Source organism: Engystomops pustulosus, chromosome 5 (genome assembly GCF_040894005.1).
Source record: "Engystomops pustulosus chromosome 5, aEngPut4.maternal, whole genome shotgun sequence".
Classification (NCBI taxonomy): Eukaryota; Metazoa; Chordata; class Amphibia; order Anura; family Leptodactylidae; genus Engystomops; species Engystomops pustulosus.
Window position 1 is genome coordinate 75,183,171 of NC_092415.1, and position 13,426 is coordinate 75,196,596.

At 36.7% G+C, this 13,426-nt stretch overlaps 1 protein-coding gene across 6 annotated transcripts in view; it reads left to right on the forward strand.

The window, feature by feature from the left end:
• Positions 1-13,426, forward strand: part of NFATC1 (nuclear factor of activated T cells 1) — a 135,572-nt gene that overhangs the window by 83,492 nt on the left and 38,654 nt on the right. For 4 of the 6 annotated variants that reach the window (XM_072152383.1, XM_072152379.1, XM_072152384.1 and 1 more), the window contains one exon: positions 11,538-12,227. In XM_072152383.1, coding sequence (XP_072008484.1) covers positions 11,538-12,227 — 690 coding nt within the window. The remainder of the gene's footprint in view (positions 1-11,537; positions 12,228-13,426) is intronic. The other 2 variants (XM_072152382.1, XM_072152385.1) reach the window with 2 other exon arrangements.

The following is a 13,426-nucleotide window of genomic DNA, read 5'->3' on the forward strand; positions in this document are numbered from 1 at the left end:
AGCAAGTGAAACATGTGATGAATCATATATAGTTATCCTGGTAGCCAGACAGATGATTCTGGGTATGTCAGAATCGTAACACGCAGTAACTACAAATTTTGGAATGATGCGCGACTACCAGTCTGTTCTGTACTATACTGTTTATTCAGATTATGTTGGGCTAAGGGCACAGAAACATACTTGAAATGTGGGAAGTTTGCAGCCATTGGAGATGGGACAGATAAACGCTCTTCATCCTTTCCATCTCTATAGTATCCAAACGGCTGCCTCACAAATCTGGGCAGGAATAGCACCTCCTCTAAAATTTGAGGCACGGCCACACGAGTTGGTCACAGTGTGGTGTGAGACTCATCGCCCCATGACCATTCATAATAGCCAAAGGGCTACATTATGTTACAATGTAAGGAATTAGATCCCTTCTTATGTGTTATGACTTTACAGGTAGGAAACCTTTATTTTATTATACAATTCTGGCTTTCTGTGGCAGTAGTAGAAATATTGCTGTTCTCATATACTACCAATGCAGAGTTTTAAGCATTTTTGAAAAGTGAACATTGCTGCTGATAATTTATTTGGGGTGGATCATTTGTTATTGAGTTTATTTTTATTTAAAAGTGAAATACGCTTTTTCTGAGATTGGTGAGCAGTACCAAATGCAGATATTCGTCATCACTTCGCCCACTCTACTTCCTTCCTGAGACCTAAATTTATCTTTTGGAGAGTTCAGTAACAGATTAACAACAAACACCCTCTTACTGTGAATGCGAGTCACTGGACACACAATGTTCTAATTCTACCTGCACTCATTGTTTGCATTTCTCACATTAAAGAGGCGGCCAAGACAACCGCTATACATTTAGCTAAATGCAGGGACTGCAATATTCAGTTTATAGATAAAGGATATATGACCTCTTATTATATTGTGCGGTTTTATGTATCAAGCTATAATAATAAATTAAACATTTGAATCTTAGAGGGTGATACAATTGGGTAAATACAACCTCACATAAACAACTAATTCCATTGTTTTATTATTTATTTACTAAACATGAAGCCACAATTGAAAAGCACTGATGGAATAACTAAATGCACCCTATAAATAGCATGTGGTACAACCTTTAGCAGTAGTAATGTAATGCAATAATTTTTTGTATCACTTTATCAACCTTTGGGAAATATTTTGGGAAAGGCAGCAACCTTACCATCAAGCATGACTTTCGAGAAGCCAAGTGACATGATAGAACAGATTCCCAGCTGTCGACAGCACTGTTTTGATGTGGTTGCATCGAAAAACATATTTGCATATTTCCCAGAATCCCCTAGTCAAGCATCAATGGCTATAAGTCTCCACATTCCTACAAGTCAAAAAAGTCTTCATAAGGAGTACCTTTATCAACCTTTGAAATAGGTGTATCCAATCACAATGGGGGGGGGGGCTGCTGGCACTTATCATACACCAGTGAGTGAGTACCAGCATATGATAAATTCCCCTATGTAGCTTCTTTGCACAGTGCTTCACTGTGAAGTGTATAGTTCCAATACCTCACAGTTTATAAGTAACTCATACAAGCTCCTAGATATCCATTTGATAAGAATTCTAAATACGTACATTTAAAGGAAACCTACTATTTGATTTGATGCAGTATGAAGCAAACATACCTTGAGAATGCTGTAGCTACACTGATGCAGGATCATATCTTGGTTAATCCCTGAGCTGAGTGGTTTTGCTGAAAAAACAATTATAACATTCAGGACCTCGGGAAAGCTGGGTTGGGCCGGCTGCCTAGATCAGCACATTAGACACTGAGCTTGTAATTACAAATGGGGGTTAGTCAAGCATGACTTATCAACCTGAGCTGGATCACTCATACACAGCAGCCTGGGGATGATTCAGCAATTGATTATTCTGCCTTCAGGCACAAGCCATCCGCTCCTGCAGAGAAAAACTCCAGTGCTAGGAGAAGTACTGAACCAGCATAGAAGCAACAGAGCTTCATTATCATAATTTTATATCTTTTTTATCAGCAACAGGGATTAACCAAGATATGATCCTGCATCAGTGTAACTACAGCATTCTCAACGTATGTTTGCTTCATAAAGTATCAAATCAAATGGTAGGTTTACTTTTATTCCTACTGTGATATATAACATGTGCACTTACATGTATATTGCTCTTTATTTTTATGAAAGACACAAACTTATAAACTATAAAGTTGTGTGCTCATTATTTGTCCAGAGACCTTGTAGATTGCTGACACCTTCTAAATTCTTTCTGCTAACATTTCACATAAACCACCACCCGCCTGAAAGTTTTTGCACCTTTTTATCATATAAGCTTCACTTAATGGGCACAATTTCTTCAAATGACCTTCAACACCGCCTCACTTTTAATCCCATGATGCTTAATGTGTTATACAAACAGCAATTAAGGTACACACAGGCCTACCTGATGAAATACTTCTTAAAAACCTATTAATGTTTTAAGCTGATCTCAATAAAGAGGCAACACCTGCAGCCATTTGTTTGGCTCTGTTTCTGAACTGAAGTAACTTTCACATGTGTTTTCTTTCTTCAGTAACTTTTACATTACCCGAAATATTGAGCCTGGACTTCTGAGTGGGGGAAGCAGTCTGAATAGGCTCTTTATACTTTGACATTTCAGGCCCACACCCTCATTTGTTGGCTGGCCCAGCTGAACAGTTTGCTGTGACTAAACTTTATACCATATAATGCATTTTACAAATGAGAGAGCGCTAAGCAACTCTGGCATATTTCATTTGCTTACCCCCGAATATAAAGGTTTTGTATCTGCTAAAGAGAAACCTTTCTTTACCGTTTGCTTAATTACCTCTAATATGCTGTATATAATAGATTTCCTTATAGTCATATAGTGCCATGTCAGCAAAATATAAAAAAATAATTTCCCCAAAGATCAATCAATGTACTTAAATGAATTATATAGGTATTGATTCAATTCATGGCCAATGTTAAGTACTGGCCGTTGATATTGAATTGGTAGTGGTCTAACGACGGCATCTCTAAGTCAGCCCCTTCAGTTTTGGACACTACTGTTTGTACTGAGATCTCCATACTTTTAGTTACTTCCAATCAAGGTTTTACAGCATTCTCTTTTTTACATTAATGGGCTAGGGTTGTAATAATTATGAGAGGTATCTACAGCAGTCCCATCCAAGTGCTACTAAGGGTAAGGCTTTCTGAATAGTAAAGAGGCTTCTTAGAGTTTTTATACCCGCATTTCTTAAGATTGAAACATTCATTCAATAGCTGGTAAACTATCCATTTAAAATGGCTAATTAATAATCCTTAGAAATAATCTTTATGCATAGGTATCTATAACATTTTTATAATATACAAAAAAAGAAAATAATACAGCACAGCCTGCTAGAGTTGTGCTGTATTCCTAATCACAGTACGATGACGATGTACGGAAGATTCTGTTGGATTGCAGGAGACTCAAACTTGTTAATATATTGGAATACATCGAGCACCAGGTCTGTTAAAGTAACAAATCTTTATTGATCCATGTTACATTTTTTAAAAGGTAATGGGCATTGTCTTCATGCTTTGAAACATAGTAGTGATAAAACCTATGGAACTATCAATCAATAGAGATTTTTCGTTTGGGGCCACTAAGAACCCCTAACATTCTATTACGTGACAAAGTTGTTAAGGTAATATGAAAATGTCTGGGCTCTCTCTTTTCAGAGTGGATGAATGCTGCATTACAATTTCAGCTGTTGACCAGTTAGATGGTGGTACCCAAACAGTCGCAAGAACATTAAGGCCCCAGTTGCCACCCCCCTTCTTTACATTATTGTGGGAGGGGCTCGGATATTACACGGGTGCATTTTCCATATACTATTGTAACTTGTAGCAGTGTATTGTTTGAATCCTACAAAAGCCTGAAAAAAATGTAAAAAAGCAAAAACTTTTGACGCAATTTGCATTTTTTATTTTTATTTAGTTTTTTTTATTCTTAATGATGTTCAGTCATTAAAGAATCTACTCTGTAGCCAAGTCTTTTTTAATGGGAAATATACCCAAATATTTTCTTTTTGCTTTTGTGTAGTAACTTGTTTTTTTTTTATAGATGTTTGTCCAAACATGCTTCAGATCATTTACTGCCACAGGACTGTTTAGGTAACTGGGGATCTTAGAGTAGACTTACATTGCGTTACAATTTCAGCTGTTAACCAGTTAGATGGCGGCACCCAAACAGTCGCAAGAGCATTTAGGCCCCAGTTGCCACCCCCCTTCTTTACATCATTGTGGGAGGGGCTCGGATATCGTGACTATTGTAGATAAATACATATTACACGGGTGCATTTTCCATATACTATTGTAACTTGTAGCAGTGTATTGTTTGAATCTTACAAGAGCCTGAAAAAAATGTAAAAAAGCAAAAACTTTCAACGCAATTTGCATTTTTCATATTTATTTAGTTTTTTAATTCTTAATGATGTTTAGTAATTAAAGAATCTACTCTGTAGCTAAGCCTTTTTATGGGAAATATACCCAAATATTTTCTTTTTGCTTTTGTGTAGTAACTTGTTTTTTTTTGTAGCTGTTTGTCCAAACATGCTTCAGATCATTTACTGCCACAGGACTGTTTAGGTAACTGGGGATCTTAGAGTAGACTTACATTGAAATCAATATGTGGTCTTCTCTAAGAACATAGTATGAATCAAATCTGACAGAAATGGAGGCATTTAATAGGATGATGTCTCCATTTTGAATTGTAATTGAATAAAAATCTGAAATCTTATAGCAGGATGTAGATGTGGTTGAGTGGGGAGATCTTTATTATTTCATGTAGTGTAAGTGATCCGCTTAGAATAAGGATGCAAAAGGGTCATGTACATATAGTCTCATCTATCTGTGACTGCATAGAGCTATTGTTGGCTCAATCTGACAGGTAGAATGTGCTTCCCTTTTATCATGAGGTATTCATTCTCCTAGATATGTTCTGAAGCTCTCACTATCATTTACCTCTCAAACCATTTCATGGGCCTATATGTTATAATTGCGAGGAATTGCTAGTTCATGGTAGTCCAGGTAATGCCACTGCGTATACAGGAGTATTATGAGCGCTAACACAATCCCTTTTATGTAGTGGTATATAATAGACAATAGGGAGGGAGTCATGTTATACTTTTAATACATCACCTGGTTAGTCCATGCTGGCACATTTAGTTTTAGATTGTAAATAAATGTGAAACTTCTTTATTGGTTATAAATGCCATGGTTATTTATGGCTATCATTGGCACAAAACTTACTAATATATATATATATATATATATATATATATATATATATATATATATATATACATGAATCTTAAGTCTGCTTTTCTTACTGGTTTTTCCTTATTAATACATGTGGAGTTTAGGTCTTTAGTGAATTTGCGACTTGAGAATTTTGCAACAAAAGTCACAACGAGGTCTACAAAAAGTCACAATTACCTCTACGCTATTTCATATGACTTGCAAGGGGTAGATGTGGATTTGTAACAAACCTTTTTGTGGCAACTTTCACATTTGGTATCAGGTGATAACTCTGTGAACACTGCAGAAAACTTGCATAAAATAAAATGCAAACTGCATATGTGCCCAATTGTGTTCCTTTTATAACAATTAGTCTATATTAATGACATAAGGCCCCTGACTGTCTAGAGGTAAGTAATATGGCTTTATGGAAAAATATGTAACGTTTAAAAAAAAGGAAAGGAGATTTATATTTGTATTTATAGGCACATACAATATTTGGTAGAAAATTCATTCAAAATAACAAAACATAAGCAGCAAGGTAAAAAAAAATAACATATCAAAAATGAAGCTGTTGAGGTGATGTAACCTTTTTGCTGTTTGCCATAGAACAATGGTGATATAACAAGTACAGGCAGTCCCCGACACCCAACTTACAGATGACCCCTAGTTACAAGCAGGTTTCTCTGCCCACTGTGACCTCTGGGGAAGCTCTCCGGATGCTTTACTTTAGTTCCAGGCTGCAATGATGAACTGTAAGATGTCTATAATGAAGTTTTATTGATAATCCTTGTTCTCCTGACAACCCAAATTTTTTTAAATCCAATTTCCAAAGGGACCAAAAAATGTATTTTAAGTTACAATATACACCTGCTCTAACTTACATACAAATTCAACTTAAAGTGGTTTGTCCATGAAAGGGAATTCTCAAATTTCAATCCCCTCGTGATGTTTACACAATAAATATTATTTTTAACCCCTTACTTTGCAGTTTTACTGCTGTTTTAGCTCCTATCCAGGGTGCGGGCGAATCCTCACGATTCTTCTAGTTCTATCTGCTGGTAATGTAGTTAGATTAGCAGGGCAGAGGTTTATATACACTTTCATTTAGCTTCTGAGATAGATATAACACACAATGACACTCTCAACTCTGCTAACTCACCTATAACACACACACAGTCTGCTATATACATCCCTCCCCTGATATACAGATCTTATCTGCCTATAGCTTGTAGCTTTACTCTCCTCACCATGTGTTGATGTGTTGTTGTTTGCTGTCAGTTAGTCGGTGTGTCTGTGTGAGCTTGTCCTGGAATGCAAGGGTGGGGACTAGAGGGAGAGAGAAGCTCAGCTCAGTGCTGCGTCAGACAGAAAAACAAGATGTCCAACAACCCTAAAGAAGATCCAGGGTTGGGTCTAGGGGTACTCCAGGCCTGATAGAGACAGGTTGTAATTATATATGTGAAATGCTGTATTTTTGATAACAGTGAACTAGAGAATGTGTTACTTTGTTATCCTGAGTACATTTCAGAAATTTGTCTTTGTGGGAATACCCCTTTATTAGTACCTATATTGTACATAACCTGGAGACTGCCTGTATATAGTTACGGGTGTTCTTGATTTTGTTGGTTAAGGCTGGGAACTGCATAAAGTGAATTCTATTCTCCTATGTGACATGTACACAAATGGCTATGCATCATTTTGGCCGATGGCATACATTAAATTAGCCGAGCTGATTGGCTACATTACTTGGCTAACTATGTTACTGAGAGTGGATGTGGTTAGGCCATGATAGGTTATAATAGAATTCTACTAATTTGTGATTACACACACACATACATTATAGAGTTACAATAATAGCTCTTTTGCTTGCAGTCCATAGTTAGTTACAGATGATTAAACCTGGAAGGTTTTTAGTTAAATTTATGGCATACATGTAAACTCCTGTAAGTACTAAATATGCAATGTTTATAAAAAGCAAAATGTGTATAATGAAACAATGTCTTATATTGTATCCACTCTGCATTACAGTACTTCACATTTGGTATATTGATTAATATAATCTAGGTTTAATCATTTTAACAATTGTTATCACTATTAGTGATCTCTTTGTACTAGTTTAGTGATCTAGTTTATAGGGCTATAATAGGATAAGGTAAAATTTTAAGAAATAGAAAGAAATCTATATATGAAATAAAAATAAGATGGTGAAAATGGCTTTTATCTATGAGGCCATTCTAGTGTATATGTAGCTATAAGCCTTGACCATGTGAGGGTTGTCTATGAACAGTACCCAGGCCATGGGACTAAGAAGTAACAAATAAAGAGCCAAATAGCTAAATCATATAAAAGATAAGTTACTTTATTGTTTTTGGGAAGATGTTTTTCAATTGTTAATAGTCTTGCAATAGTATGAAATATGGACAAACTTGGGCTTGGGATAAAATCTTTGGAATGTCCATTGCCCAACCAGATTATACCAGGTGAAATAATTTTAGGCAATCGATAGGGTTATAGTGAACATGATTGAAAAGAAAGTTTTAATTGTTTCGCTGTTTCATTGTTTCGTTGTTTCATTGTTATTGCTGTAGTGTTCAAACAAGTAGACATAAAATTATAGTCACTGCAAGAGCTGATTTAGAATACACATTTGGAGTCAAAAGAAAAGGTCTATTGAATATAAGATGTGTATAATCTTAATGTAGTCGGATAGTCGTGCAATAGCAGATTATATTAAGGAAATTCTACTGGATTGCATATGACAAAGACTAATGTATAAATGTATGTGACTATGTTTATGTAAATGAAAAAACTCAATAAAAACTTATTATTTAAAAGAAAAGAAAGTTTTAAAGTGTAAGTGGGAATTTGACTCTAAAAATATTGCCTTGTTAAATAAGATAAGTCAAGATGAAGTAATTGCCATGCATTTAAGTTGTTCCTTTAAATGCATTGAAGGTCTATGGAATGTATTGTCTTTTATATATTGTCTTTTTAATACAGTGCCCTTAGGTTACATGTCAATTTTTTTTTGGCCCTGGCTCCACCAATGACACCAAAATTTTCATGTATCTAATCAGTAAGGTTATTCGGTAGGTGTTCTCCCTATGGAGAGATTGCCAAATAAGGCCACCTTAAAGGCGTGTGGAGACTTAAAGATAGATGCTCCACTTGCTCCACTCGGGAATTCTAGGTAGCATTGAAATACGTTTTCCAAGTTGTTAAATGGAAAACAATGCCTCCTTTTGCTACCTTGAAACGCAGCTCCCTTATCACCAAGTATGAACTACAAGAAATCTAATAACATGATGTGGGATTAAGTCAAACCAGTATATCTATTTCAGAAGGAACAGACACCCAACTGTAGACAGCACTGTTTCAACCTGGTTGGGTCTCCTCAGTACAGCGTAGGGAACTGGATTGGCTGTGTTAGAGGCTATTGACTAGGGTCAGAAGGTAGGTGTTCCCCTTACCGAGAGATTGCCAATTAAGGCCACCTTAAAGGCGTGTGGAGACTTAAAGCCATAGATGCTCCACTAGAGTATTCTGGGAAGTATGCAAATACATTTTCCAAGGTGTTAAATGGATAAATGGAAAACAATATATATATATATTGTATTTTATCTACTCATCCAGCATTAACTTTTCATGAGCCCATTCCATACTGAAGGCAGAATCCAGATTCATTTGGTCATTGGTACCTTGTAACCATATTACTACGTCTGTGTTCTAATCTGTGCATAAGGTACAAAGAAAGGTCTACATTTCCATTAAAATGATTGACTAACAACACTGACATGTTAATGTATGACATAAAGGGGGTCACAGGAGAAATGTCTTTCTTTAACAAGGAAAGTTGAGTAGAGACTCAGTCAACACTGCCTCACAACTCTGACATTTCACATTAGTGTGACCTTCCTGTAACATATATTTCAGGCTTGTAATTAGAGTTGTGGAAACACTGAGGGCATAAATGTAACTACTACTGACATCCGCACTAAGAACTAGTCCTCACATTCATCTGTTTTTGTACTGTTGAACTGTTTTATGCATTTACTATATTAACCCATGAGATTTCAACTGAAGAGATAACTGCTATGGTGATATTTGGAGATTAATATGAAAGGAAGTAGCAGATGTGTGGTGAGCAGCTTCTGATCTGCAGTGTTAGTAGCTGATAAGTATGGTTATGCTATTGAATGCCTCATAGTGATCTCATCTTAAGCACAGACTAAAATGCTTCTCTATAAACTTATTAAAACACTGCAAACACCAAATGTCAACAGAAAACGGACCAGTGTTCTGCTCCATTCTAACCAATTCTGCCAAGAGCAGACAGTATAAGATTTACACAGGTTACCACGGGATATAACCTAATGTCCTAAGTATTGGATTGGATATTATTGTTTGTAGCTCTGCTGGAAATGCCGGTGACTCTATCTGGTGTCCACATACAAAATGTATTTTTCTTATGGTTTACTCTGTATAATTTCTGGTAAATTCTGGAGATGTTTCTGTATCCTCTATTTTTTCCTCTAAAGTAAATCTGGAGTAGATCCTAATGGCAGGGGATATTAAAACGAACCTGTTAACCCAAAAGTTTTCTTTGGCTTATGTTTGTCATAAATAGTTTTGGTGGTGAGATGGGGAACACACTGCTATCAGCTAGTCTGTGCAGAAAAAAGTGGTCTGTTGCTCCCAAAACACATAGCGGACTAAGCAGCAATGATATATTTTAGCAGAACGCAGAGCAGAAGTAGCATGAGGAATCTTTTCAAATGGTTATAATTGTGGCAGACACATGCCAGGGCAGTAAAAGGCAAACAAGCTGTGAAATAAGTGAGAGTTGCTGTACTGCGTCCAAGGTGGCTTGTAGATTCCACTCTAGTCTGGGGACTGCTAAAGTTTCTTGGATAGCTTGCCAATAAAAGGGAAAATTTTGTCCTACAATTAAGTATTCATTGAATTTTATTGAAAATTATACTGTAAGTTTCTCATTATTGTAGTTTTTATGTGCACACATAGGACATAAAGCTTATTCTGTTTTAGGATAGCTACCAGGGTGTTATTTATTTTGTTTGTGACTAATTTTTTTAGTGCTAGGGAGTGCAATTAATTATATTCTGTATATGATTCTAGTGTCTTATTTTTCTTTTCCTACTAAGCAGTATCCATTATGTAGAATAAATGGAATACACAATGCTATACATTGATCATGCTTACTGTGAGAATGACTATTATTCAATTCCTTCCGTTCCTATACCATTGTTTGTAAACCTACATCCAACAATTATGTCTTTTTGGTTACCATTCAGTAACTGTACAGACTCTTTAAGCAAATCATACCCTTAACCACCTCCATGAAGGATCCTTATAGATAACTCATTCATACCGGTAGATTATGCCCAAAAAACAATTTTAAGGAAATATACAGATGTAAGTTATTTTTCCTGGCATAATCATTCTTAAAAACTCGTCAGCCACTCCTAACAAATCAACCCACTGCCATCTAACTGTATGTCTGTCACTAGTATGACATCACAAACATAATAACTTGGCTTGGTGCAGGTTGGAGAGGAGAGCAATGAAGAAATTCTCACCAGGGGATGGGATAAATATAACATGTGGGACTGGTAATATACATTATACAACACATTCACACTACTTGTTCATTAGCAGCACAATATAACATTATATTCTTCCATAGTCTGAAAGTTAATCTAAATACGTTTGACATTGCTGGACACTCACATAATCATCTCACTGGTGACATCATAAACCACAACTGCATTTACTTGTATATATTTTCTTCTTGATTCATTTGAATCTGTTTAGTCTGACAGCAGTTTTACCAAACACACAGACATTTATCAAGTGATCCATCGGTAGCAGCTGAACAGGCCATAATATATCCAAGAGAAATTTTTGCTTTGATTAATACAAATCCATGGAGCCCTTGGGTCCAAAGCTTCTTCAGGAACATGGCTATTTGCAAATAGATTTTTATAGCACATTAGTGCTGGAGGAGATTCCAAAGAAAATAGCTCTTTTGAATATTAGAACCAGCTGTGACTTTCTTATGCTGATGACTCATAGTTTTTTTTTATTGGGTGGGAGAACGAGGCAAAAGACACACAGAGTCTTATTCAAGACGTTGTTTGTTTTGCAAGGGGTATCCTAGCCACAAGCCAACTTGATCTTACCAAAATGCAACTCATGTTTATTTAATTTTTTTTCTCCTCTCCTAACAGTTCCAATTATAAAAACAGAGCCCACTGATGACTATGAGTCAGCACAAACCTGTGGCCCAATGAACCAAGGATTAAGTCAACTCTCCAAGCCATACTACAGCCAACAAATTTTGATGCCCTCTGATCCTGGTTCATGTCTTGTGTCTGGCTTCACGTCCTGTCAGCAGAGAAACACTGTGATGTCATCGTCCCCTAACTCAAGCCCCAAACTCCATGACCTCTCAACTTCTTCATACAACAAATGCATCTCGAATCCTGGTCACTCTCACCCAGGACTTCCACAGCCCACTGGAGGTGTCCCTACCATACAAGAAGTGCCACGGTCTATTGTGGTTCACCCAAGTTCACCCGAACAGTCATCCCACATCATGCTGCAGCCGCAGGTGAGTCTTCATCAGAGCAGTAGCTGTCCCCTTGGTTTTCAACAAACAGTCTATCCCAACAGTCCCTCTTCTCCAGTTCCATCTATTACCCAAGAGCCATCCTATTTGCAGCCCTGCAGTCCAACTCACTCATCAGTAATGGGTCAACAGCAGCACCAACAGCAGAAGGTTCAGAGAAATGAATCTCCAACCACTCAACCTCTGTCACTGCCAGAGTTGCATGAGGACAATAATCATAATTTGGCCCCTATTCCTGTAACCATCAAGTCTGAGCCTGAGGAATTGGATCAGTTGTACTTGGATGATGGTAAGTGTTCCGCAGCTGTAGAGGCATTCATTCCACTATATTGCTGTATCAGTAAGTTCTTTATTAACCAGATGCTTTCAGGAGCACTCGTAAATTAACGGCACTAAGAAATGGTGCAGAAATATGTCCATTTAGAATTAATAAAAATAAGAAAAGGGAATTGAAAAGGTTCCTAATGTAGCATTTCTCATACTGTGTAGTTTAAGCATTAAATGCCATTCGTAACCACAGAGGTAGCTTAACCACCAATTGCTACACAAAAGTAATTGCAACCATATGCTCTTAGCTCATGCAGGTGATTTGATAAAGTCTGAGTAGAAGTACAATAAAATGTCTAGCTATGAATAGTTCAGCTCTCTTGCGCAAACACCCCAGTAGCAGAAAACTTCATATTAATCTAAAAGGACTGTATTCATCACAGTATTCTAGCTGTTTAAGAAAAGCTTTCAGTTTATTAATTGCTTTCATGAAAATAGTCCAAAGTAGAAGTTTAATCAAAGAAGGTTATAGCATCAAACATACTAGATAGAGATCATACACCATGTGCCCAGTGCCATGGAAAATTATCCCTTACTCTCTTCTGCAGGTAATTGTTCATTAAATTGATATTAAAGTACTTTAATATTCAGTTAGGTTGAGTTGGTTTCCATGGATGATAGCTATAAGACTACTGCCTCTGCAGTTCCTACATGGGTTGTCACCCTGGTTTCTACAAACCCTTATTTGAATGTATATCTCTATTAGTATTTAATGTTAGGGTTTCTGCACCGATCCATAAGACCATAACAGCGGAAGAAATCTAAAGCTCCATATTTTACATTGCTGGGTCTCCAATTTCATCAGAAACATACAGACTTTATTTAAAATAAAACAGTAGTGAAACATTATGTCATGATTTAATATCCATTGGTTGTAAGAAAGAATACTCTGCTGAACAGCACATGCTGTCCCTACATGTGCTCAAGGGCTGAGTCTACGTTATAAATCACCCATACTTTGGCCAGATGTGGCTCCCCCAGTGATAACAGCTAATCAGTTTAGGTTTACAGAAGACAGAATCCTCAGTGGTCGTCTCTATTAAAATGTGTCAATTGGAGATAGAAAAGTAAAGTGCTCTGCCAACCTCACAGAAGTGAACAGAGTAGTGATGAAGCTTCCATATTTACACAGGGGACAATGTTTTTCTGATCACCCTGTGG